General features: G+C 37.6%; 1 protein-coding gene and 2 long non-coding RNA genes across 4 annotated transcripts in view; 1 reads left to right on the plus strand and 2 right to left on the minus strand.

The window, feature by feature from the left end:
• The window catches only part of LOC309513077, a 136,720-nt gene extending 111,206 nt beyond the window's left edge, over nucleotides 1-25,514 (minus strand). Inside the window, exon 1 of the long non-coding RNA XR_014211277.1 lies at nucleotides 25,327-25,514. This is a non-coding gene — a long non-coding RNA (uncharacterized lncRNA). The remainder of the gene's footprint in view (nucleotides 1-25,326) is intronic.
• The window catches only part of LOC309513102, a 49,294-nt gene that overhangs the window by 8,775 nt on the left and 14,802 nt on the right, over nucleotides 1-25,717 (plus strand). The gene's annotated exons all lie outside the window — the stretch shown is intronic.
• On the minus strand, nucleotides 769-23,538 carry wdr46 (WD repeat domain 46). 2 transcript variants are annotated; one of them, XM_082188738.1, is made up of 14 exons: nucleotides 23,454-23,538; nucleotides 22,235-22,381; nucleotides 21,088-21,168; nucleotides 19,968-20,080; nucleotides 18,742-18,829; nucleotides 15,107-15,168; nucleotides 13,886-13,990; nucleotides 11,836-11,986; nucleotides 10,153-10,388; nucleotides 8,547-8,700; nucleotides 5,100-5,250; nucleotides 3,219-3,409; nucleotides 1,389-1,502; nucleotides 769-1,044 (listed from the first exon to the last, which is right to left on the minus strand). In XM_082188738.1, the coding sequence occupies exons 1-14, from the start codon at nucleotides 23,514-23,516 to the stop codon at nucleotides 928-930; spliced, it is 1,773 nt and encodes a 590-aa protein (XP_082044864.1). In that variant the 5' UTR covers nucleotides 23,517-23,538; the 3' UTR covers nucleotides 769-927. The 2 variants fall into 2 exon arrangements, with proteins under 2 accessions (XP_082044864.1, XP_082044863.1); XM_082188737.1 differs by having other exon boundaries at nucleotides 21,088-21,174.

Genomic DNA, 25,717 nt, shown 5'->3' on the forward strand with positions numbered 1-25,717 from the left:
ATGACGATCGCTCTGATTGGTTTTAGGTCTATCCAGAGGCATTTGAGCGACGTCAGCTGGAGAAGCGCAGCAACTTTTAAATGCATTATCATATTCAGATTGCAAACACATGAGGACAGTCTCCATGAAAGACCCACTGGCAGATGAACGTGCTGCTACATTTCTCTCCGAAACGGTAGGAAATTAAATTAGATTTAATAGAGGATTTTAACTGTGACAAGATGATTGACAGGGCAGTTTACGTGACAGGACGCACGCGACAGATCCGTCCGATAAAGATGACGAAGTAGTATGTCCCAAAGCTTGCCTACTTTTTTGCTACACATTCAAAAGTAAATACCTTTTCTTCACAGAAAGAGTGCATACTTTTATGGCGTAGTGTAACTTAGGGACGCAGCATATGGCTTTACACGATGACGATCGCTCTGATTGGTTTTAGGTCTATCCAATTGTGCCCAGAGGCATTTGAGCGACGTCCGTTGGTGACGCCCCTTTGGAAATGAGTTATTAATGAAGCTTTGCCAGACCATAACTCAGTTACTACGAACGCAGATATTTTGCTAATAAAATGATCGGAACAGAATAGCATGAGAACTTTACGTCTGGTCTCTCGCCATCATCTCAGTGAGATCTTATTATGTTTTTGGGGCCTACGCATTAAGATGATTTCAGTGTGGACAAGAAACTTTTGCAAAAAGCAAGTGTGGGTGGAAAGCATTTAAAAAACGAAAACTATTCCTCGGTCTTTAAAGATAAATACATGTGCAATTTCTTATAGATATTCTAGGTATTTTATTAAACAAGCAAATAGCTTTGTTTTGTACACAATCAAGGAACAGTAGAAATGACACCCAGAGGTTCTGTTATAAAAATGTCTGTTCTGCTTTGCATTAGTCCTCGTGTTCCCAGCGGTCGGGGATCGTCGCTCTACTTCCTGAAACGGTCAAGAGTCGTCTTCATTCCCAACTCTCTCTTCTCCTTGGACTTCTCTTCCAGCTCTTTCTGTCTGTCCATTTTCTCTTGTACAGATTGTCGAATTATATCCTGCAGAATCACACGAGAGAGGAAGTGATGTGAGCAGAGAGCAAAAGAGAAACACTATACTGAGAGAGGATTTGTGGGTAAGTTAGACCTTTAACTGTTCAAATCCCTCAAGTCTATGATATTCTGGCTTGTTACGCTCTATATATATCTATAACATGTGTCTCAAACGGTGCGAGACGACTCCAAACACATCAGTCTAATACTTCGGATTAATGATTTTAACAAACCTCACACATGATCAGTATCAAACACCACTAATACAAACATTCTCAGGTGCTCTTGAGCTTGAACATGCAAATACATTGAAGACGACAGACTGAGAGACAAAAATAAAAAGTAAATACCCTCTGATCCTCATGGGCGACTTTCCTCTTTCTTTTCTCCACAGAACCAGCCGAACTTCTTCCTTTCTTCTTTTTTATGGGCTTAAACTTCTCTTTTGCCAATGGATCAAAGCCCTGAAATAAAGACAAGACAAAGTCTGAACTAATGACATCAAACCGTCTGGTTTCTCGTAAGCTCCGGTCCAGAGACACGAAACACAGAGCAGATCATGTGATCGAGTTAGACCAGGAAACATCTCAGACATCATTTGAGTTCTGCACAGAATGCTGTATTTTAAAGCGATATGGAGGAGATCAGGAGGAAAAACTGTAGAGATTATGAGGAGAAACTGTAGAGATTATGAGGAAAAACTGTAGAGATTATGAGGAAAAACTGTAGAGATTATGAGGAAAAACTGTAGAGATTATGAGGAGAAACTGTAGAGATTATGAGGAAAAACTGTAGAGATTATGAGGAAAAACTGTAGAGATTATGAGGAAAAACTGTAGAGATTATGAGGAAAAACTGTAGAGATTATGAGGAAAAACTGTAGAGATTATGAGGAGAAACTGTAGAGATTATGAGGAAAAACTGTAGAGATTATGAGGAAAAACTGTAGAGATTATGAGGAAAAACTGTAGAGATTATGAGGAAACTGCTGGTCAGCGGCTCTGGCCGAGCTGTGATATAAACTAAACACTATTGGCTATTTTTTTGTGCATTTTAAATGGTTGAAGGGTAAAGTATTCTTAAAATTCACTCTAAATTTTTTATTTATTTGGAATAAATAATTATTCACAGTATTTTGTAGTGTCCACGATACCAGTATCGTGCATGTTTCATTATTGCGATATATATTACCGAATCCTTATACATGTCTAGTCTGAAGTGAGCGTAAACAAGCTGAAAACTGTCATTAATGTTAAACCACAAAGAGAAAATCACTCGCTGCTCTTGACTGTATAACTTCTCTAGCTTTAATAAGAATCAATTTATGTTTCGTTCATACTATGCAGTATTTTAATTTTTTTTTACATTTGATTATTGCAGTATTTCTTAATACATGTAAAATATATTTTTTTTTATGTGATCTAATTTGTATCTTTGTAATATTGTTTGTAATTTACAAAGCCTCTAAAGGGACATGGTGATGAACAAAAAAAATGAGATGAGAGGAAAACATTTTTTCAATGTTCTTGCGTTTTGAGTTTCTCAAGGGGAACGCAAAAGCATAAACATAAAACATTTTTTTCTCATGTCTCATTTTTTCCCTTCATGTCCCTCTAGGGGCACCATATAATATTTTATGACAAATAAAAACAAATCGTGATATACATCTTTATCGTGAAATGAAATGTTCTGATATTGTGAAAATATTGGTAATATCGCCCACTACTAATTGGATGTTCCAGCTTTCTGCACTCTCGCCCATATGTGACCCTGGACCACAAAACAGTCACATTTCGCACAGGTTTATTTGTGGCTATAGCCAGCAATACATTGTATGGGTCAAAATGATAGATTTTTCTTTTATGCCAAAAATCATTAGAATTTTAAGTAAAGATCATATTCCATGAAGATATTTTGTAAATTTGCTACTGTAAATATATAAAACATTTATTTTTGAGAGTGAATGCAGCACAATCGTGAACATAAATGCACAACTTTAAAGGAGATTTTCTCAATGTTTCGATTTTTTTGCACCCTCAGATTCCAGATGTTCAATAGTTGTATCTCGGCCAAATATTATCCTATCCTAACAAACCATACATCAATGGAAAGCTCATTTATTCAGCTTTCAGATGATGCATAAACATGCATTTGTGCTGGGTTACCAGTGCTGAACTTACCAAAGCCTCAACCCGTTCCTTGTGCCTCTGCTCAAAGCTGGCGTGGTCCACTTTACCCAGCTGTCCCGGGTCCAAGCCGATCAGCTCAGGCTGCACCTTCTCCAGCAGGGCCTTGACCTCCCACTCCTGTCTCTGCTTGAAGCTGCGGTACGGGTTTGTGTCCAGGGCATCAAAGTTCGGTTCTCCTGCACCTGGAGAGACATTCAAGAGCTTGCATTCTCCTTTTTTGAAGTGAAATGTGACCTGTACATTTAGGCCTCGTTTACACCTGATATTAAAGGGGTGAATGATTATGATTTCACTCTTCTAACTTTAGTTAGTGTGTAATGTTGCTGTTTGAGCATAAACAACATCTGCAAAGTTACAACGCTCAAAGTTCAAAGCAAAGGGAGATATTTGCTTTAAAAGAAATAGTTTAAGGACTACAACCAACGGCTGGTAGAGACTACACCACATTCCTCACGGGTTAGTGACATCACAAACCCTAGAATTTACATAAACCCCGCCTCGCAAAAAAGGGCTCTATATGGGTCTGCTAAGAACGAGCTCTTGAAGCTCCGCCCCCTGTGCTGGGAGCAGCAGCTCATTTGCATTTAAAGGGACAAACAAAAGGACGTGTTTTTGCTCACCCTCAAAAAAGGAAAATTAACATGCTATAAATATCTGTGGGGTATTTTGAGCTGAAACTTCACATACACACTCTGGGGACATCAGAGACTCATTTTACATATTGTGAAAGGGGCATTATAATCAGCCCTTTAAGATGCGTTTTGTTCAATCGGATCACAAGTAGACGAGGGAAACATTCCTGTTTACACCTGGTGTTTTAATCCGTCTCTTCTGTCCACTTTCAAACACTTCTGTCCTGGGGCCAGTTGCATAAACATAGCCATTATGTTAAGACTGTGTCTTAAGAACTAGTATGATCAACTAGAAGTTAGTTAGGGGTAATCAGTCTTACTGTTCGGTGTCAAATTAGACCAATCTACGTTTTTATGTTACTGACTTTAAAAAGTTATTAACAGTTTTAAAGAATAAAATTGGTTGACTAACTTGTAAGACTAGTCTTAACAGTTTATGCAACTGGCCACTGATGTCTTCGAGGGGAGGGTCTATGTTACATGTTAGGGTTCTTCAGATTTTTTCGATCTAATGGACAATAAGCTCATGTAATTTACATATGAACGCGACCTGAGACGACGGAGAAACACACAGAGAGCATCAGCTTCAGTTTCTGCTCTGGCAGACGAGTGTGTGTTAGAAATCAGGAATGATGAGCTTCGTACGTTTTTCATCTTCAAACCAAACTTGAGTCTTCAGTCGACAGTTTAAATCCCGCTCTATCGCTCTTCCCATAATGTTCCCGCATTAGATCAGTAGACGGAGAGAAGACGGTCTTTAGTGGCTGTTTGAACACATTCGATCACATGAGCGTTTACACTCAAAAGCAATCCGGTCGAATATGTTTTCAACTAACTCTGGAAGTGGAGGAAACTGGACGAGCTCAAAGCGTTTTAGACCCGTTTACTCCTGTATTTAGAGCCGTCCACTTGTGATCCGATCGACCAAAACACATCTTAATACAGGTGTAAACAGGGTTCAAGTCATGATCTCTGCAATATACTGAAAAAGTATAAATCTTAACACTAAAATAACACTGTGAAACACTACATTATCTGACTTATCTCCCGAAAACTGCTGTTCATTCGCATTAAACAATGTCATGTTGCTGTGTTTCTCTGGCAGTGCGAACAGGGCTTTACAATGCAGTGTAAGCTTCACTAGGTTTGGGAACAGAGCTCATGAAACAGCTGACTATACATGCAGGTATGAAGGAGTGAACATGTGCTTTGAGTGAACTTTGATGTATGTGTGTCTTACCTGGTACAATCATGCTGGTGAAGCCCTGATCATGTCCGATTCCCAGAACATCCTCAAACGGGCAGTACGCAAGCCCACAAACCTGCCCTCGAAGGCGGTGAGCCATGTAGGGTTTGGATAAAGTGCTGCTTCCACAAGCGTTCTTATAGACCTGTGGATGCATAGACAACTCTAAGACCACGTTCACACTGTCAGTCCAGATCTGATTTGTGAATCCGATTGTAATCTGATTTAAGGTATTGACTGTCCACACGGTGTATCGCAACGGTTCAGATCTGATTTGTGTGTCCATGCCACTCTTTAGTTTTCCGGAATATCTGCATTGATCTCAAAACATGTCTCCATTATATTGTTTTCTGGTAGTCTGACAACACAACCTCACATGTATGTGTCCTGTATAGGAACATCTGACATGTTTACGTTTTACATGGTGCAAGAAAATGACATGAACCACACAAAATCCGGTTTGACTGAAGTGTATTTCCAGAAATGCAATTTGAGTGGGATTTACTTATTTTATCAAGCGTTTGATTAGGTCTGAGAACTGTGAGTGATTGTGAGTGTCATGTTTTGATGTTATTTTATGTTTCTATGTATTTTAGAGTTATTAACTGTTTATGGACAGCACTTTGGTCCATTCTAATGGTTTTGAAAGTGCTTTATAAATAAAAGGTGAGTTGAGTTGATTTCAAACCACAAATGAATGATTTCTCAAAACAGGTTTGCGGTCTGAACGAGGCTTAATAGCAGCATTATAATATTAATTCAATTCAAGTTAATTTGTATAGCGTATATGTATTTCACAATAGATATTGTTTCAAAGCAGCTTTATAGAGAAAGCTTGTTTCAATGTTACAATTGAGAAAGTATTCTAATATTACAATATTGAACTGTTGTGTAACATTCATAACTGCAACTTATGTGTATGTGCAGCGGTTTCTTTTTCTCTCTCTTTCATATTATTTTCTATATATAACATATTGAAAAGAATTCAGTACTGTCTTGTTACATGCCGTTTTGTCCTCCAGTAAATCAGAAATAAGGAATGTCTCCAGGACTCAACAATAAATTGGTCATTCACTCGCTCAAGTAAAAAATTGCTTGTCCGGATTTTCCTTTTTTTTCGTGGTGTAAATATAATTTATTCTAAAGCAATATTCTCATCAGTGTTCGATCAGCTTTGACATTTAAATCTGCATGTTTGTGATATTTACCCCGAGGATATTTTTTACCTTTAAAAAGGGCATTATTAAATATATGCTTCATCTTTCATTTCAAATTCTTAAATTTGATCAATAAATGTAATTAGTATATTGAGATGCTATATGGCTGTTACTAATCAAATGAAATAATTGACACATTTTTTTTTAAAATATTTTTTGAATATACAAATAAGAAATGTTGAGGAAAAAATTATTAGATTTAAACATGAAACTAAACCACCAGTTAATCCGTCTTAATGAGCGAGTCATTGATTCAAACGGCTGATTCATTGAAGAATGAGGCAGTTTATGAGCGAGTCATTGATTCAAACGGCTGATTCATTGAAGAACGAGGCGGTTTATGAGTGAGTCATTGATTCAAACAGCTGATTCACTGAAGAACGAGGCGGTTTATGAGTGAGTCATTGATTCAAACGGCTGATTCATTGAAGAACGAGGCGGTTTATGAGTGAGTCATTGATTCAAACGGCTGATTCATTGAAGAACGAGGCGGTTTATGAGTGAGTCATTGATTCAAACAGCTGATTCATTGAAGAACGAGGCAGTTTATGAGTGAGTCATTGATTCAAACAGCTGATTCATTGAAGAACGAGGCGGTTTATGAGTGAGTCATTGATTCAAACAGCTGATTCATTGAAGAACGAGGCAGTTTCTGAGTGAGTCATTGATTCAAACGGCTGATTCATGAAGAACGAGGCGGTTTATGAGTGAGTCATTGATTCAAACGGCTGATTCACTGAAGAACGAGGCGGTTTATGAGTGAGTCATTGATTCAAACGGCTGATTCATTGAAGAACGAGGCGGTTTATGAGTGAGTCATTGATTCAAACGGCTGATTCACTGAAGAACGAGGCGGTTTATGAGTGAGTCATTGATTCAAACGGCTGATTCACTGAAGAACGAGGCGGTTTATGAGTGAGTCATTGATTCAAACGGCTGATTCATTGAAGAACGAGGCGGTTTATGAGTGAGTCATTGATTCAAACAGCTGATTCATTGAAGAACGAGGCGGTTTATGAGTGAGTCATTGATTCAAACAGCTGATTCATTGAAGAACGAGGCAGTTTCTGAGTGAGTCATTGAATCTTTCACTCAACCGATTCGTTCAAAACGCTGGATCATTCAGTAATGGAGTGAGATGCACAGTGGTTCTGCTGTGATCTTTGTTTGGATCTATTTTCACTGCTGAAATATTACAAAAACACTCAATAATACATCTAAAATGTAAGTAACTTAATATTAACTTCTTGTTTATTGAACTGTTGTATGAAATCAGTGTCACTTTTTCAATCATGATGGTATTCAGGAAAACAGCGCTCTTGATCGTGTGATGTAGCTTAACTGTATCATATACTGTAAATATAAAAACTCAAAATGTAGAATTTTTACCGCAGTATGTTAATGGAGTTTCTTTGTGTGAGCTGCGCTTATTTGTTTCCATTTGTCTGCGCGAGCCTCAACAGTGTCAGAACATTACACACATTATTGTCCACTATCAATAGCCACTTACACGTTGTAATAAAATCAGACTCATTCTCACGTTTTGTTATTCCAGTTTTTTTTTGGCGGAGGCGGGGCTCATTTGCATATTCATAGAACTCCGTATATTAAATAAGGCAACGGTGTCGAGTTACAGTCAAGCTATTTTAAGGCATGAAGATGGGTTTTTTTTCAAGGAAAAAACATTTCAATATGTAACTTTGTTGATCAAAGATGAGTTTTAAGGGATACAATTATCGACTACAGGGGGACATTAGCACTCAGTATTATCGATTCGACTGCAATAACACTAGAATAATATGGCATAATTGATGAAGTTTGCGACATCGGAACTGTTGTTGATCTGAATGAACACTGAACAGACTCAGTGAATAACACTTGTCTTCAGTACTGAAATTAACTTGTTTCATTATTGTTGAAATGTACAGTTATTGAACTGAATCAACACTGAACTGAAGAATAACACTACTGTCTTTTTACAGCTGCTTTACAGCAGAATTTGATTATGTTATTTTCCCGTTTATTATTGTGAAGCTGCTTTGAAACATTAAGTATTGTATAAAGCGCTACATGAATAAAGATGACTTGACTTAGGAGTGATTTGTTTTGGTATAATTGCAGCTGAATATGCGCTGGTCTGACTTCAGGGATAGGTTATTGTTAAGGGTTGGGTTAGGACCGTGGATGATGATCTTGTGTGTGCATCACTGTACATGTACACTACCTGTACAACATCTCCAGTAGCAGCGCTAAGCAGTCCTTTCTGGCTCAGAGACAGGCAAGAGGCTCCAGCTGGGAGAAAACAGGAGTGAAGGGGTTTAAACGCTCGGATGTCATACACCTTCAGCTTCCGGTCCAGACCTGACGTCACCATGTGCCTGCAATTAACAAATATGACATGTCACAAATATGACTGATAGTCACGTCACTTCACAGTGGTGAAGAACACATCTGTAAAATAGCAGACACACAATGAGATGCTGCAGGAAAAGTTCATGACCTTAGTTGTCTTTTAAAGCTATGATTACAGTGGAATTTTTTTTTTCTGAAAAATTGCCATAACATTTCTAGAATTTTCTATACCTTATTTTCTATAACTAGCACTTTGAAACCTACTTCAAAGTTTGTGTTCTCAGGCCACCAAAACTTCAACACACCAAACCAAAACCAGTTTCGTGTAAATTAACAGCCAGAGCGCAGTAAAAGTGTCGTGTTAGCGACCCCTAAGTTAATAACTAATGATTTTTACAAACGGAAATAAATCAATTGAAATCTGACTTTAGCTGGACAATGACTTTCTTCTAGAGCTGCTGTAAAGCCAAAACAATCTCTGTTACTTTCCTATTATCTCTGTAAAGCTGCTTTAAAACAATCTATATTGTAAAAAGCGCTAAATAAATAAAGGTGACTTGACTATACCCACAGAAAGCACAAGGACTGGCGTATTGCCATGATGGCACAATGTGTTTTTCTTTTCTTTTCTTTTTTTTTTAAAGATGCAACAACCGGTTGTGTATAATTTCTTGAATTCAATTCCCCCAGTATAAAGTGATCTGTATAAACCATACTCAGTTTTTTGTCATACAGATAAGTACGAGTAGTGCATCATTCGAAACTTATTTCACCGCAGGAAAGATGAATGTGTATTTAAATTGGGTCATTTATGTAGTAGAAATGTGAAATTATTTTAGAAGTTGGAGCCTTCTAGACTGAGAAAAGCCAGAAAATATATTTTTGGCTCATGTGGATGAAAGACAACAACTCCCAGAATGCACTTGCTTCGCTGCTCTACGAGGACACTCCCAAGCCACGCCCACCGGTTACAGAGGGCAGTATCGGGAGAAATGATACAGCTAGGCTACTAGTCGACTCGAAAAGACGGCATTTTATGGTGAGATCCCCCTATGGGCGGGTTGAACACATGCGGGACGAGCTCCTCCTACTGGCTGGAGTCTCTCGCCTCTGGACAGAAGAGCCTCTGATGATGACGCTAAATGATGATTTTTGCATCATCAGAGGTTTTTTTCCAGACACACAATACAGAAATCTCTGGTCTCAGGGGGACATGAGGGAGGGAAGCACAGCCATTCGAGAATACTACCGGGTTTCTACTGATACAAAGCTTAATGCTAATCGGTGAAGTATCCCTTTAAGGGTGTACTTTAATGTGTGTTAAAAAAACAGGATGTGCTTTCTGCAATCTCGGTCTGTGTGAACTGGAGCACGAACATAAATTACCTTCATATATAAACAAATGAACCGAGACTCAGCGTCAACAAACATTAGTATAACTCCTGAAGTGAATTCCCCCAGTATATAGTGACACTCACATGCCGGTTTTGTCCACGGTTAAGGAACGCACAGCACCCCGATGGCACAACATCTTCACCAGCGGCTCTTTCTGGTTGGGCGACCACAGACTCACGGTGCCGTTCGGGTGACCCAAGTGAACCACTGCATTATAGGGATTCTGCGCCATCACATCTAGACGCCCCAGTTTAGTGTTGATGGCTGCGACCTCTTTACCAACCGACACATCCAGATACTGCAGAAACCCTGTGGCACTCTGAAAGGGCAAAACATTAACATTATAGTGACATATGGAAAACCTGTGAGGAATACAGCTTGAAATACAAATGGGAGAAATCTCTTTTTCATACGCAAAAACTTTGATTGTCTGAAACGCCTCCACTGGAGTCTTGAGTTTTCTTCCGGGAACGAACACATCACAATATTCCTCATTTAAATAATTTTGGGATGCACCATATTGGTATCGGCCTATATATGATCATTTATAATGTTATCGTTATCGGACCGATGAGAAAATTTGGCCGAGATATTAAAGCCGATAAATAATGTATTATTTCCTTCAGCTGAGAGACACTTCAGATTTGCACTGAAATATGCTTGAAATATGATTAGAATCACTTCAAAAAAGGAAAATACAGTTCAGTGCAACATGTGCAGCGCACGTCTGTCATATCAGCTACATAGAATTATAATGAGAATGTAATAATTGTGTGTTTTTTGGACATGGATTTTAATGGCGAGACTTTTTGTTTTTGTAATCAGAATCTCAAATTGTATATAAAAATTTGGATTTAGATTTATCGGCCAATATATCGGTTATCGGCTTTCAAATATAAAGAATTATCAGTACAAGACAAAATTTTCATATCGGTGCATCCCTGAAATAATTAATACACAGAATAAAGGGGCGGGGCCTGGTTGAGTGAGTTAGTAGTGTGTTGAAACTGGCGGTTGTGGTAAGGGGCGGGACATTCTCAAAGCGTTCAACCAATCACAACACACTGCTCCAGCCGACCAATCAGAGCACAGTGTGCTTTTCAGAAGGAGGGGCTTCACAGAGACAGGAACTAAACAGAGCGTTACTGACAGACTGGGAAGAGAGGAGCTGCAACAATGGAGAATATGAGGAAAATAATGAATGAATCTGTTCTAGTAGAGCCCAGAAACATATTCAAGACTTTGTAAAAGGGCATAATAGGTCCTCTTTAAAAATCAGGGTGCAATATGAGACAGCAACGACTGGATTGTTGAAATGAATTACTAGGTGGTCGTCCTGCATCTTCAATAAACACTACATTTAGTCCAAAAAAGCAGCTGCTAGAATTCTTACCAGGTCAAGGAAATATGATCATATCATTTTATAATCTCAACATTGACTACCTGTTAAATTCCATATGGATTATAAATATTTCTGCTCACTTATAAAACCCTAAACGGTCTATCTTATTTGTATTTAACCAATCTCCTATCAAAACTCTGGACCTTTCATCGTACCGAGGATATCAAAGTCTACTTAAAGAGGAAGAGATTTCTCACATTCGGCTCCTAATCTCTGGAATAGCCTGAACTGAATACGTTGTGCATTGACACTTGAACAACTTCTTCATTACTTTTAAAAGAACAGTGCACAGTCATTCCTATTTGGAAGGTTAACAAAGCGTTAAAGAAGTTCAAAGTTTGTCCAAAAGCATCTGCTGACGCACCGCAGTGGCGAGTAGGAAATGGTAGGGCAGAAACTGCATTTTCAAGACGTCGTTGAACTTCTTCACGCAGTGGAGCTCCACACCTTTAGAGTCATAGATGTAGAGCCATTTCTTCTGTGCCACAGCAAACATGGCCTCCGTATGAAGCCACCTGGAGGTAGAACGAGAGAGACATTCACTCATTACTAAAAACCCTACATAAACTGAATCTGGACTGACTTAATTTCAAATGTGCCAGACCAATACAAAGAACTTCCTCCAGGATTTCTACAAACTCGGCCTGTTCTGCCTCAAGAGACACGTAAAGGCTACTTGCCTCAGACAAGAGAAATATCTATAGAAAGCTTGAACGGTCTACTATTAAATGAACCAATTCAGATTGAAAACAAATGCTCAGATTATGTAATCCGTATAAAGCTTTATGAGTGCACTTGAGCACTGAATAGGCTATAAATTACGCCTATATATATACATTTAAGTTTCATTATGGTTAGTTTTCCCCCATTAAATTAATATAAACGTGTGATTATTTGACTAATGGCTTAAATGAACGACTACTAGTCAACTAGAAAATATTTAGTTGGAGCAGCCCTATTAAAAAGCACTGGAAAAAGAAAGATAATTTCTGAAGTAAGGGTAGTAGACCTAGTCTCAGACGATGGTCTGTGGGCGTGACGTCTGAGGCTGAGACCAGTTCAACTCTTACTGCAGAAATGATGCATGCATATGCCACACAAAATGGGAAACGCTGTTATCTGACTGGTTGAATTCTTACAGGATGTCCTGGAGAAGTGTGTCACGTTCTTTAAAGGTCCACCTGGAAACAAAGCCGTTCTGATGCCAAACCCCCTCATGGAAGAGGAGAGCTGTTGTGTTTACAACTGTGACAATGAGTGCTTATATAAAGTATGTGAAGTTCATGGCATAGACTCTTTAAAGAGTTTTACACACTGGTCTGTTATTGTAGAGACATCGACTTTACATTTTCACGCCCCTAAACATGACGCTGAACAAAACAAACCGTGACTGGCTGCTTAACATGTCAGTCAGAGTATCTCTTGGGCGATCCTTGGCCAATGAAAGCTGTGATGGAGTCCAGACCTTCTGCCGTCAGTTTGAAGGTCTGGCTATGCGAGGCTAGATTTTATTTAATAAATAGTCATGAACACGGCACTGATAAACACTGCAAAATTACAAATTGGGAAAATGTTATTCTTGTTTTTGAAGATTCAGCATTGCCGGAAAGTGGTATAACCATGACACAAAAATATTTAAACTGGTAGAAATATCTTCAGCAATATATATATATATACACACACACACACTACCGGTCAAAAGTTTTAGATCGGTAAGATTTTTAATGTTTTTTTAAAAGTCTCTTTTGCTCATCAAGACTGCATTTATTTGATTAAAAATACAAATAATAATAATAATATTGTGAAATATTATTACAATTTAAAACAGTTATTTTTTATGTAATATACAGTAAAGTGTAATTTATTCCTGTGATCAAAGCTGAATTTTCAGCATCATTACGCCAGTCTTCAGTGTCACATGATCCTTCAGAAATCATTCACAATATTAATGTATATATTTTTTTTTTTTATCAAATAAATGCAGCCTTGGTGAGCAGGAAAATCGTACCGATCCAAAACTTTTGACCGGTAGTGTATATAATAATTTTACCAGTTTTATCACCCAGCCTACTACCACGTCCTGAAGACTGCAAGCTGCCTCCAGGCTGATATTTGCAAGTATAATTATAGATGGAAAGAGACAATTAACTCAAGCTGCCGCACCCAAAAACTCCCTCTGATTTCCCAGAGATTACAGAAATGAGGCTCACAAGCAGAAATCAGCTGGACTGAAACCTGGCCAGTCAGACGGTGGCACTGCTCTTCATGTACTGAAGACAAGAGTTTAGCAGAGGTCGCTTGCTTTGTGTTAAAAAACATGTTTTAGCCAGCCATGCAAAACAAAATCTAAAAATATATTATTTTCTAAGCAAAGCTTAAAATCAAGAGATTCGTCTTAATGAATGTGCACTTACTTGACGTCATTCACCGTTTCCATGACATTCATCTCACACATCAGGTCTTTGGACTGCCAGTCGATACAGGCCACATGACCTTTCCTTCCACCCAATAGCAGATGCCTGTGGCAGATAAATATAATTGTTATGGAGATATATATATATATATATATATATATATATATATATATATATATATATATATATATTATATATATATATACATACACACACGCATTTAAATTTGTGCAATTTACCTCTTCTATAATGAACACGATTTAAATTTCTGGATTAAAATGTTCATGGTATATTGAAGTAAATGTCCTGAGATCATAAAGAAAAAGAGCACTTTTTTTCTTCTTAAAAATCTGATTAAATGTTTACTTTAATAAGATTAATTATGGTAGTTAAATGGTAAAATCTCAAGAAAACTGATATTCAAGGGGGAAAAAAAACAGGGTTGTCAGAAAAAATAATAATGAATGGCAGACCTTTGTCAGTTAATGTGTTTATCCTATTTATAGATTTACACAGAAATGTAATTACTAGGTTCCAAAATGTACGTGTAAATGTGAGTGAGACAACAGAAATCTACTTCTGTTCACACTTTATGATTACGAGTTTAATCAAACAATCTCCCAACGAAACTGTCTGAATATTATTAGACAAGGTACAGTGATATCAACAATGTACATTAAGAAGGAAAAAAACAGGTATAATAATTTAAATACTGAGGTGTTGACAGTCAAACTCATCCTTTAAGACATTTTTCCCAATTTCATGCATATAAAAATACAAATTTGTTCATGTTTTATGATAGAAATGTTTAATGATCGGCAGTAATATCCAGTGATGTAAACTACTCAACTGTTTTATATCGAATTTTGCATTTGAATTTTTTAATTGAAAATGGCACGATTTACATGATTCATGTAATTCATAACTGAAGTGACATACAAGAAACGTGTTTTTTTTTTACATATTAGACAAACAAATAAGAGTGAATGATTTCTTTTAGATAACTCATCTGGGTTTATCATTTTATAAACGGATAAAGAGTGTTTTTTCCCAACATTTATTAATAAACAAGTTTTAACTGGGCATGTTTGAAAAATGTATTTCTAAAGGTTTCTCCCTTTCATCATATCAAACATTCTTAGTTGTTACCGACCCTTTTAACATGTAGTGATCCATCAGTTCTGAACTAGAATACATGTGTATTAAACCTTTAGCACATACCGTCCATTTCTGCTGTAGTCAAGCCTGTATGGGCCAAACTGGGAAAGATGCAGGTTGAAGTACTGTGGGGAGAGAACAAGAAACACTTAGTACAACATATCAAATGTGTAGCTGCTAAAAAACCTGTAGGCCTATACAAATCGGTTTAATATTTTACACCACTATTTATTAGGGGTGGAACGGTACATGTATTCGTATTGAACCGAAACGGTACAGGCGTCACGGCTCGGTGCATACATTTACAATGCAAATTAATGAATGTAATGCAGAACTACTGTTAGATACGCGGGTTCTTTAGGGACACCTAATCTGTATCTCCGCCTTAGCTCTGAAGCAGGCTGCGATGTAGAGATTGCAATGCTGGAATATGTTGTGTGTGTGTGTGAGAGTGTGTGTGAGAGTGTGTGTGTGTGAGAGAGAGAGAGAGAGGGGAGGGGGCGATCGAAAAGTCGCAAAGTGTTTACTTATATTTGTGTGTGTGTGTGTGTGAGGCGCGGGCGCGATCGAACAGTGGAAACATAAAAACATACTCCGTCATTTTGTTTATACAGGACATCATTAAAACTGCAAAGTGTTTAAGTTACTGTTAATTAAAATTAAGGAAAACAAATATATTAATCTGAAATGTAGCAAATTAATTTTCAATTCATTCAGGTTCAGTTACCAAAGATATCTCAAGGTCTTTTTGTCTTTTTATTAATTTAATTTATAAACTAATTATATAAAACTATTGTCAGTGCACTACAAATAAATTTGTTCTATGCCTTTACTTTATTAATAAAACTTATTTAAAAAATAAATTACTTAAGTAATTTATTTTCCTTTGGTGGTCCAGCCTGAGACATGCTCAAGCCTTCTGCACTTTTGTTTTGCTTTTCCCTCCATCGTACCGAACTCGTACCGAACCGTGATGTCTGAACCGAACCGTGACTTCTGTGTACCGGTCCACCCATACTATTTATACATGCTTGTTCACTTTCTAAAATGTCAGATTTTACAAATGAATAGTAGCAAAGATTTGTTTCTAGATTTCTAAAGAAGTAAATCCATTTGCTTTGATTCATTTCTCTGGATTCTTTCGCAACACTGCTGCATGTGGCTTCATAATCTGAATTAAATATGGTCCAAAAATATGCACAAAAACCAATAGATTCCTCACTGGAACATCTAAGCAGAAATCTTTTATCTGTGAATCCGGGGACGAGGCCGCAGGGACTGATTCGACACACTTATGAAAGGCTTTAGTCTGAGGACACAAACGCAGCGTAACAGACTCTGCTTTCAAAACACCTTATTGCAAACTTTGACCAGTGATGCTAATGCTAATATTAATCTCAAAGCAAACACAAAATCCTCCATCTGTGAAATTCATTACCACCTTTTAAACATTAAACATGTTAAATTTAGTGTGAAATTACCAGATTGACTTTTCTGTATTATGCCGTTCAGACAAGCAATGACATTCAGTCTTTTTACCATTAAGGCCCCATTTACACTGCATGGTTCAAGTGACCCAATTCCGGTGAACGTGTAAGCAGGAAAAAACTGCATGGATTCCGATTTTCTCAGATCGGATTCAGGCCTCACTCATATGTGGTAATAAATCGGATATGAATCGGATACGGATACGGATACGGAAAAAAGTGACGTGGACACCACCAACTGAGATCACGTGACTCATTATATCCAACAACGCGATCCCACCAGTCTTGAGTCCTTTGCCGCATCCAAACCTCCCTTTGAACCGATGTTGCAGCGATCATCGCTAAATTCGACCAGGCTGCAACAAGGGCTCTCCTCTTTTTTTCTCCGCCGTACGAGACCAATGTTTTGCTGACTTTTTTGCGGACTTTTCAAAATATTGTGGAAGCAAAAAACACTGGAAAATTTTATTTCCATTTGCATCCATTGCATTTCGTGCTGTTTTACTTCCTTTTCCGGGTCAGAACGTCTACATTTGGTAGTTTCGGCAGTGTATAGTGTAAATGCAAAAATCGGATACGGGTCACTTTTAAAAGATGATGTAAGCGGGTCGTCAAAAAAAATCGGATATAGTCAGCAAATCGGATTTGGGCATCAAGACCTGCAGTGTAAATGCAGCCTAAGAGACCATTTACACATCAGCACCAACATACCGCTAAACCTCGGTAATGCCCTTTAAATGCTTCACTGTTGTCTTTATTTCAGACGCTTTCTGTCCAATTTGACCTTTTTTTTGCTTTTGACTGACAGGCGTAAAGGGTTTTGCTCTTAAAAACACGAGACGTCACACAATAATATCCAACAGCAGAGCCGCAGTGATGATGAATCTCGGCCAACGTCCATCAAGCGCAAATTTACGTATAATAGAAAAACTATTCAAAACTAGGGCTGGGACTATACACCCATCTCCCGATTTGATACTATCACGATACTGGGGTGCCGATATGCATTTTGATTTTTAAGAATTGCGATTCTACAAGTACTGCGATTCAATATTGCAATGCATTGCGATTTTTTTTTAACACTAGACCATCGGGAAAAGCTAAATCATACACTTATATACAGACTGTACATGATGTATAAGATGAGTCATATTTACAAAAGCAAATCATCACATCTTTCTGAGTTTTATTCAGAAGCATCATACAGCACTACATACTCCTGAATAAATGATTCAATAACAAAAATTGTAACAGTCACTTGTCGCCACCTACTGGCGGAACAATGTAATCGATAAATGCATTATTTTAAGCGCCAAGTTTCTATCAAAAGCTGATTTACTCTATTTTGATCACTACTGTAGACATCAGTGTTTATATTTGAACTTTAAACTTTTTTCCAAGTACTTCTATGATCATTTGAACTATTGCATCACAGAAATAATGAACCCATGAGGTTGAAAAGACTGTTTGTGAAGCCGTTTCATGACGACTCTCTCCGGGTCAGCGCCAACACAGCTTTGAATGTTGCGATATTATTTTATAAAAGGTTTAATAGACCGACGAATCAGAAGATCACGTGCATGTTTGAATCGAGATCACAGTCTTTTAAAGATGAATCGCGCAGCTCTACTGTATTTTTTATATATAGACGCGAGTAGCGCAGGGGCTTTTCAGTGCATTCAGTCTCACGTCTCTTCCACGCGTCCACTTCAGGGATATTATGTCACTAAACACTCATTGATAACGACACATTTCATCCTCTGTTGGAACGAAAGTGTCTAACTTCTGTCAACCTCGTCCTTGTCTATAAGCAAGGACAAAAATAAAGCAATTTAATTTGAATTAATATCGATTCTAGAAGTTGAATTATAAAAGGTATAAAAGTGATAGTTAGATGAAATGAGGAGTAATCGCATCATCTCCTTCTGAGCTTTGTGATTGGCCCAGAGTAGACTTCTGACATCAGCACGTCCTGACCTACTGATAATGATACTGGTAATCTTATTCTTTAACACACAGCATCACACTGGTAATGTTACAACTTTTCATACTGGAAAATCAACAGAACTGGTATTTTTGAAAACGTCCGGTTCACATTCAATCTCTAAACGGTATTTTACCAGTAAAGACTTTGTGTGTGAAGGGGGGCGTCAACAAACTCTACTGTTTATTATTGGTCTCGCTGCAGTTTCTAGAGTTAAAATAGTTCACCTTTGTTCCAGAAGTGATGTCAACAGCATCTGCGATGTCATCTTGAGAGATTGTACTTGTGTCTTCACCCTCGTCTCCTTCCAGGAAGCTGAAGACAAGCAGACAGACATGAGCTCTATGTGTGTGTACATTTATGAATATATGAAGAATACAAACACACAAACAGTAGTTAAACCAAATGTCCAAGCTAATCTTTTCTATCCAAGAGCAGTCACTGCCATTTGTAACTTCAGTGTTTGAGGCTTCTGGGGGAAATAACAGAAAGCAGGGTCAACTTGCCGTCACATAAATCCCAAACTCTCGGTTGATTAACCCAAATCTTTCTTACTCATGGTTATTGGTTCCAACATGCCATAATACAGTATTGTTGTTTAATGGCGATTTACATAGTGCATATCGCCACCTACTGGCCAATAATCTTAAAGTCTCCCTGTAGTCAATAATTTCATCCCTTAAAATATCTTGAATGTAACTCGACACCCTTGCCTCATTTAGTATACATGGTTCTATGAATATGCAAATTAGCCCCGCCTCCACTCCACATGACTTTACACATGGTTTGTCTTAAAGCATATTAAAACACCACATAGACACATAAACAACATTAAAAGCTGGATTTTCACCACAGGGGGACTTTATAAAGTTTATATAATTAGTTTGACCCTCAATATATAAATTAAAGTAGAGCTGCACGATTCTGGATAAATTGAGATTTACAATTTCTTTGTTTCAAACACAGATCACGATTCTGAACAGACAACCAAACAAAATAACATGTAATATACTACAAGTATAACGTTTTTTAAAAATCAGTTTGAATGAATGATTCAATGACTCACTCATAAATACTTCACTTGTTTCATTACTGGATGAATCCACATTTCTGAACGAATTTCTTGAATGATTCGATGACAAATACATTTTTAGTCACTTGTCGCCACCTACTGGTGTAATGATGTAATCGACACAATCGTAATCTGAAGCGCTAAGTTACTTTCAAAAGGTGATTTGCTCCATTTTGATTGCCAAACTATAAACTTTTATCCCAGTACGTCCGTGATAATTTGAATATTTGTAATGGAAATAACGATGCTGTGTGTGTGGTTGAAAGGACAGTATTTTTAATAGACATGGCTGAACCGTTGTCATCTAGGAATGAGATCATGTGAGTGTTTGTCATAGTGTCATTCTTCTTTTCATCTGGCACAATATGTGAACTACATTACCCAGCATCCTCTGGAAGTAGGAGGTCGTATCGTGCGGCCTGTTTCTGAGCGAGTTCAGACACGGACTCCGAGAACACAATGGCCTCTTTCAGCTTTCTCCCGGCTCCTGCGGGCTGACACATCACAGAGAGAAAGAGTGTGAACACACAAAATACATTCCCTATTAGGGATGCACCGATATGAAACTTTTGGCCGATACCGATAACTCTTTATATTTAAAAGCTGATAACCGATATATTGGACGATACAATTAAATCCAAATTATGGATTACAAAAACAAGTCTCATCATTAAAAACCAAGTCCCAAGCACACAATTATAATGTTCTGATTATGATTTTATGTAGCCGATATGACAGACGTGCGCTGCACATGTTGCACTGAACTGTATTTTCCTTTTTTTAAGTGATTTCAATCATATTTCAAGCAATTCAAAACCATCATGTTGAACATTGAGCATCTTAAGTGTTTCAGCTGAAGGAAATAATCCATTATTTATCAGCTTTAATATATCAGCCACATTTTCTTATCAGGCCGATAACATCGAAAATGAACATTTATACCGATATAAAGATACCGATGTGGTGGCCGATAAGATATATCGTGCATCCCTAGTCCTTATGTAAAGATTCAGATAATGTGTCAAGAGTTATTGGTGTGAATCTCACAAAATCTGCCAAGAACATCGGCTGGTCGTGTCATTCTGTATTTTTGTATAATTTACTGTGAAAATCAGTAAAAGGACATTCCCAGAAGTCCATGCGTGATCTCACGTGATTTTACTGACTTTTACATCTTTGTCATCAGTAATGTACATTAGGGTGTTCAGATGGTTATCGGTATATTTTGAGGTAAATATCTTATTTCTTTGGTATTGAAATTGGTATTGAAATGTATGAAAGTTCACTGGGATCTTTCATTTTGGTATTGTAAAAATATTATTTACAGCAACAACAAAAAAACTTAATTCTCATAAAGTGATATAAGATTTTGATCATATTTCCCACCCCTAACAGCAACTTGCATCCATTTCTATATGCCGAATAGACTCAAAGCAAGTGTTAAAATATACAGGAACGCATTTGAACAATGTCACCAGTATAAGTATAAATCGGGACTCACCGCTTTGTGTTTCTCTCCTCTCCGAAACTTCTGGAGCCGTTCTGTTGGTATCGGAGCCTGACCGGGAAAAGGGTCCTCTTTCTCTTTCTCTTTCTAAATACACAATATGATCCGATGAGAAGGTTCTGCTGAAATATTAACTTCTTGACTGTTCAAATTAGGACATAATTGAAGCAAAGACTTCTAGGTGCAGGAAACCAAAGGTGGAGTTAAAACAATTAAGGGTGTGATTAAGTTGTGTGTTGGCGATTGTTAAAGCAACACTCCACCGTTTTCTCATATTAAACTATGTTATTCCCTTAACTAAGACGAGTTGATACATACCTCTCTCGTCTCAGTGCGTGCACTCAGTCGCTCTGGCGCGCGGCGACACTTTGATAGCACTTAGCTTAGCCCAGTTCATTCATTAGGAACCAAACAGAGATGAAGTTAGAAGCGACCAAACACCTCCACGTTTTCCCTATTTAAATACAGTTACACGAGTAGTTATGAATAGCACTTGGGAGCACTTCGACTCGGCGCAGTAAAAAGTCACGTTGGTTCTAATGACAGAAGTGAGAGGGAGAGGATTTTACAGGAGTGACTTTTTACTGCGCCGAGTCGAAGTGCTCCCAAGTGCTATTCATAACTACTCGTGTAACTGTATTTAAATAGGGAAAACGTGGAGGTGTTTGGTCGCTTCTAACTTCATCTCTGTTTGGTTCCTAATGAATGAACTGGGCTAAGCTAAGTGCTATCAAAGTGGCGCCGCGCGCCAGAGCGATTGAGTGCGCGCACTGAGACGAGAGAGGTATGAATCAACTCGTCTTAGTTAAGGGAATAACATAGTTTAATATGAAAAAACGGTGGAGTGTTGCTTTAAAACACTTAATCGTGATTATTTGGGAACTACGATAATGGTGCAAAAGAAGCAAATTTCATGCTTAATGCAGTTGTTCTCAAATGTTTTGACATGATATCGATGTCAAAATTGTGGCCAGTTGCTGAGTGGCTTGTAACTTTGGAAAACCACTAGTCACAGCGTCTGCTGAACAAAACCGCTCATGTCCAGCCGTGAGAAGCAGCATTGATCTGATTAGCATACTAGCACATTCATACATAACATACTAGTAAACTAAAGTCACTGAATGGAAAAACAAACTCTTACCACTGGTTTGTCACTTTCACCTTTCTTCCTTTTTAATGACCTTTCTTTTACTGTTGCTTCACTCTGGTTCTGCACATCTTTACTCGGTTCTTCCTCGGGTTTCTTCTGGTCTGTGTTTTTTGTTTCCTCCCAATAGCGTTTTGAAAGCTGAGCGAGGAAAAGACAAACACATTCAGAAATGTTTTCTTTATTTTACATTTTCAATCAGGAACAAATGTCTTCCATGGGAAGTAAATGCAGATGACCATGACAACAATTGTCCCTGAATGGTAAACAATATTCACCTTGGAGGGTTAATAAATAAGACTGTAAATGATAATAACATTCGGCAACCTTTTATTTTTCAGTTTCCTTGTTACACATTACATGTAATATCTATAAATTATGGATAATAATTACATGCAACTAAACCGAACCCTATAGTAAGTTAATTATTATTACACACTGTAACCGGACACCTTAAAATAAAGTGGAACCAAAAAAATCTAGAAGTTCTTAGAAATACAGAAAGTAATGAGTGTCTGCAAATGTTTTGGTGGCTTTTGTTTCAGTGGATTAAAGGTTTCCAAATATTAATAAGCAGTGAAAATGTTTTTATTAAGATTTTTTTTTCTTCTGGGAAATAATGAGATTATTTCAAACTTCTTAAGATTATGTTTTCAAGAACTTCAAGAATTCAATAAGGATTTTTTCTAATGAATATTAATTCAAAACATGCTCATTACAGAAGAGATGTATAGAAATAATATGTAAATAATACAGTATAGATTATATATTTATGTTTAGGAACTTCTTTGCTCAATAAGAATTGAGAATTTTCTGAATGAATATTAATTCAAAACAGGCTCATTACAGAAGAGGTGTATTGAAATACTAAGAAAATAATAGTTAATATGCTATTTATTCAGTACTATAGTATATCAGAGTACCTTGATATTACCACACATGATACCATCAACCACACTGTACACTTTTCAAACGATAGATTTGACTCTTATATTCTATCAAAAAGCTTAAGAAGAAATGTTGAGTATAATATTATAAAGCCGTGAAAATAAAGAAGCGATGTATTTTTGCGATGATGACAACATCTTACCTTTCCAGGCTTTCCTCTGACTATCCGATATAAAAAATACATTTATACTATGTCTATAGACTTCTCACATCTTAGTGAAAAGCGAGTGCTGTTGTCGCCAGAGCAGAGATTGATCATGTTTACCTTTTGCTTGCTCTTTTTCTCCACGTGTGTGCTGGACGAATCCTCCGGCGTTGGCGCCGCCATGTTTGTTTTAGGACTACATGAGCAAAACTCTTCTTCTAGCGTCTATTGGCGATCATCAAACCACCTAGAGGTGAATTACCGCCCCCTGCCGACATGGAGGTGCTGCTTCTTCTTCTCTTGTAACCTGTCTTCTATTATGGAAGCATATGGGTAGCAATATTCAATTAGAAATGTAATATGCAAAATGACTATGCAATATGTAGAATGACAATGCATTTCTGTATTTAAATGTACATTTTCCATAAAGGAATTAAATAAGTTCTAAAGGGGAATTAAGGGAATTTATGTAAGCGAGCGCTTATAATAAACAGAACGATATTGTCCGCTGGTGTGGAAATGAATACAGTAATATATTTATCTTTATAGTAGTGTGAACTGATCTTTAAGGCCCACTGAAGTGCCTTTAAACGCGCAGCATCATTCAGTGTGTTGACGTTAATTTACACTGAAACAGGAAGACAGGGCGGGGCATGTCGAACAGCTCCTCCCCTTTTCTTAGAAATAGCCATAGCGTTTAGTTTTATATCACAGCTCGGCCAGAGCCGTTGACCAGCAGTTTCCTCATAATCTCCTCCATATCGCTTTAAAATACAGCATTCTGTGCAGAACTGTAAGTTTTGAATGCTTATATCTTCTAAAGGCAAACTGTGTCATTGTTTCGGAGCACACTAGCTTATAGATAACAGTAAGGCTAACATAAAGCCCCAAAAAAATTATTTCATGGGGACTTTAAAACTAAAGCGTCGCAGGCCCTGTCCCAAATGCACACTATATATGTAATTTCGGTCTTGTGGACTTACAATGGCTGCTGCGTGCGCGTGTCCGTGAAGTCCATGAGACCGTAGGGTGTCCCATTTGTCATTTTAGGTTTTCAGAAGGATGCCCGCGAGCGTCCCCTTTCGACATGTGCCCTTGATGCGCACTTTTGACGACAGTCAAAGCGGCGTTACGTCACGAAAGTGCAGACTCGTAGGAAGACTGAGTGCTTACGGTGCCATTTGGGACAGGGCCAATATCAAATATTGGTGGGGTCAATTTGGTCATTTGTAGTGATGTCTATGATGGTTACAGCCCTGTGCTGAGGAGATCTTTGTAAGGCTGGTTTCACACGGCACTCTCTCTGAATGGTTGCAACTTGCAGGCTCATATCATTCTCTTTCAAATGCTGTGCAATATAAGAGCGCACGCTGTACAGTCGTTTCTGGACTGCAATATGTGCATGTTTCATGTTTCCCTATTTTGAGTAATGTGAAGCTTCTATGTAAATCACATTTACCCAAGGATATATCATTTGTTAGATCATTTAAGTGGGCATATGTCCTAGTTTTTATTTATTTTTTATATATGTGGCAGGATAAGTGATGTTGCTATGGTTAAGTGTGGCTTTGACAGACCAATGATGTAGAAGCGGCCGTAATATTTAAAGGGGTCATATAATGGTACATGCACTTTTACAAGTTGATTGTACGGAAATGTGTGTTGGCTATGGAAGCTTGTTTCCGCCACAGAATAAAACATTTTAAAAGATAATTGCGACTTTTTATCTCACAATTGCGTGTTTACATCTCGCAATTCTGACTTTATTTCTCAGAATTGCGAGATAGAAAGTCAGAATTGCGAGATATAAAGTCAGAATTGCGAGATATAAAGTCAGAATTGCGTGAAATAAAGTCGCAATTGCGTGTTATAAAGTCAGAATTGCGAGATATAAAGTCAGAATTGCGTGAAATAATGTCGCAATTGCGTCTTATAAGGTCAGAATTCTGACTTTTTTTCTCGCAATTGCGACTTTATATCACGCAATTCTGACTTTATATCACGCAATTCTGACTTTATATCACGCAATTCTGACTTTATAACACATAATTGCGAGTTTATATCTCGCAATTCTGACATCTTTTCTCAGAATTGTGAGATATAAAGTCCAATTCTAAGGGGAAAAAAGACAGACTTTTTTTTTTTTTTACCTCAGAATCGTTTATATCTCACAATTCTGACTTTATAACACGCAATTGGGAGATAAAGTCAGAATTGCATGATATAAAGTCGCAATTGCGTGTTATAAAGTCAGAATTGTGAGATATAAACGATTCTGAGGTAAAAAAAAAAAAAAAGTCTGTCTTTTTTCCCCTTAGAATTGGACTTTATATCTCACAATTCTGAGAAAAGATGTCAGAATTGCGAGATATAAACTTGCAATT

This window comes from Leuciscus leuciscus, assembly GCF_965113295.1.
Source record: "Leuciscus leuciscus genome assembly, chromosome: 13".
Lineage (NCBI taxonomy): Eukaryota > Metazoa > Chordata > Actinopteri > Cypriniformes > Leuciscidae > Leuciscus > Leuciscus leuciscus.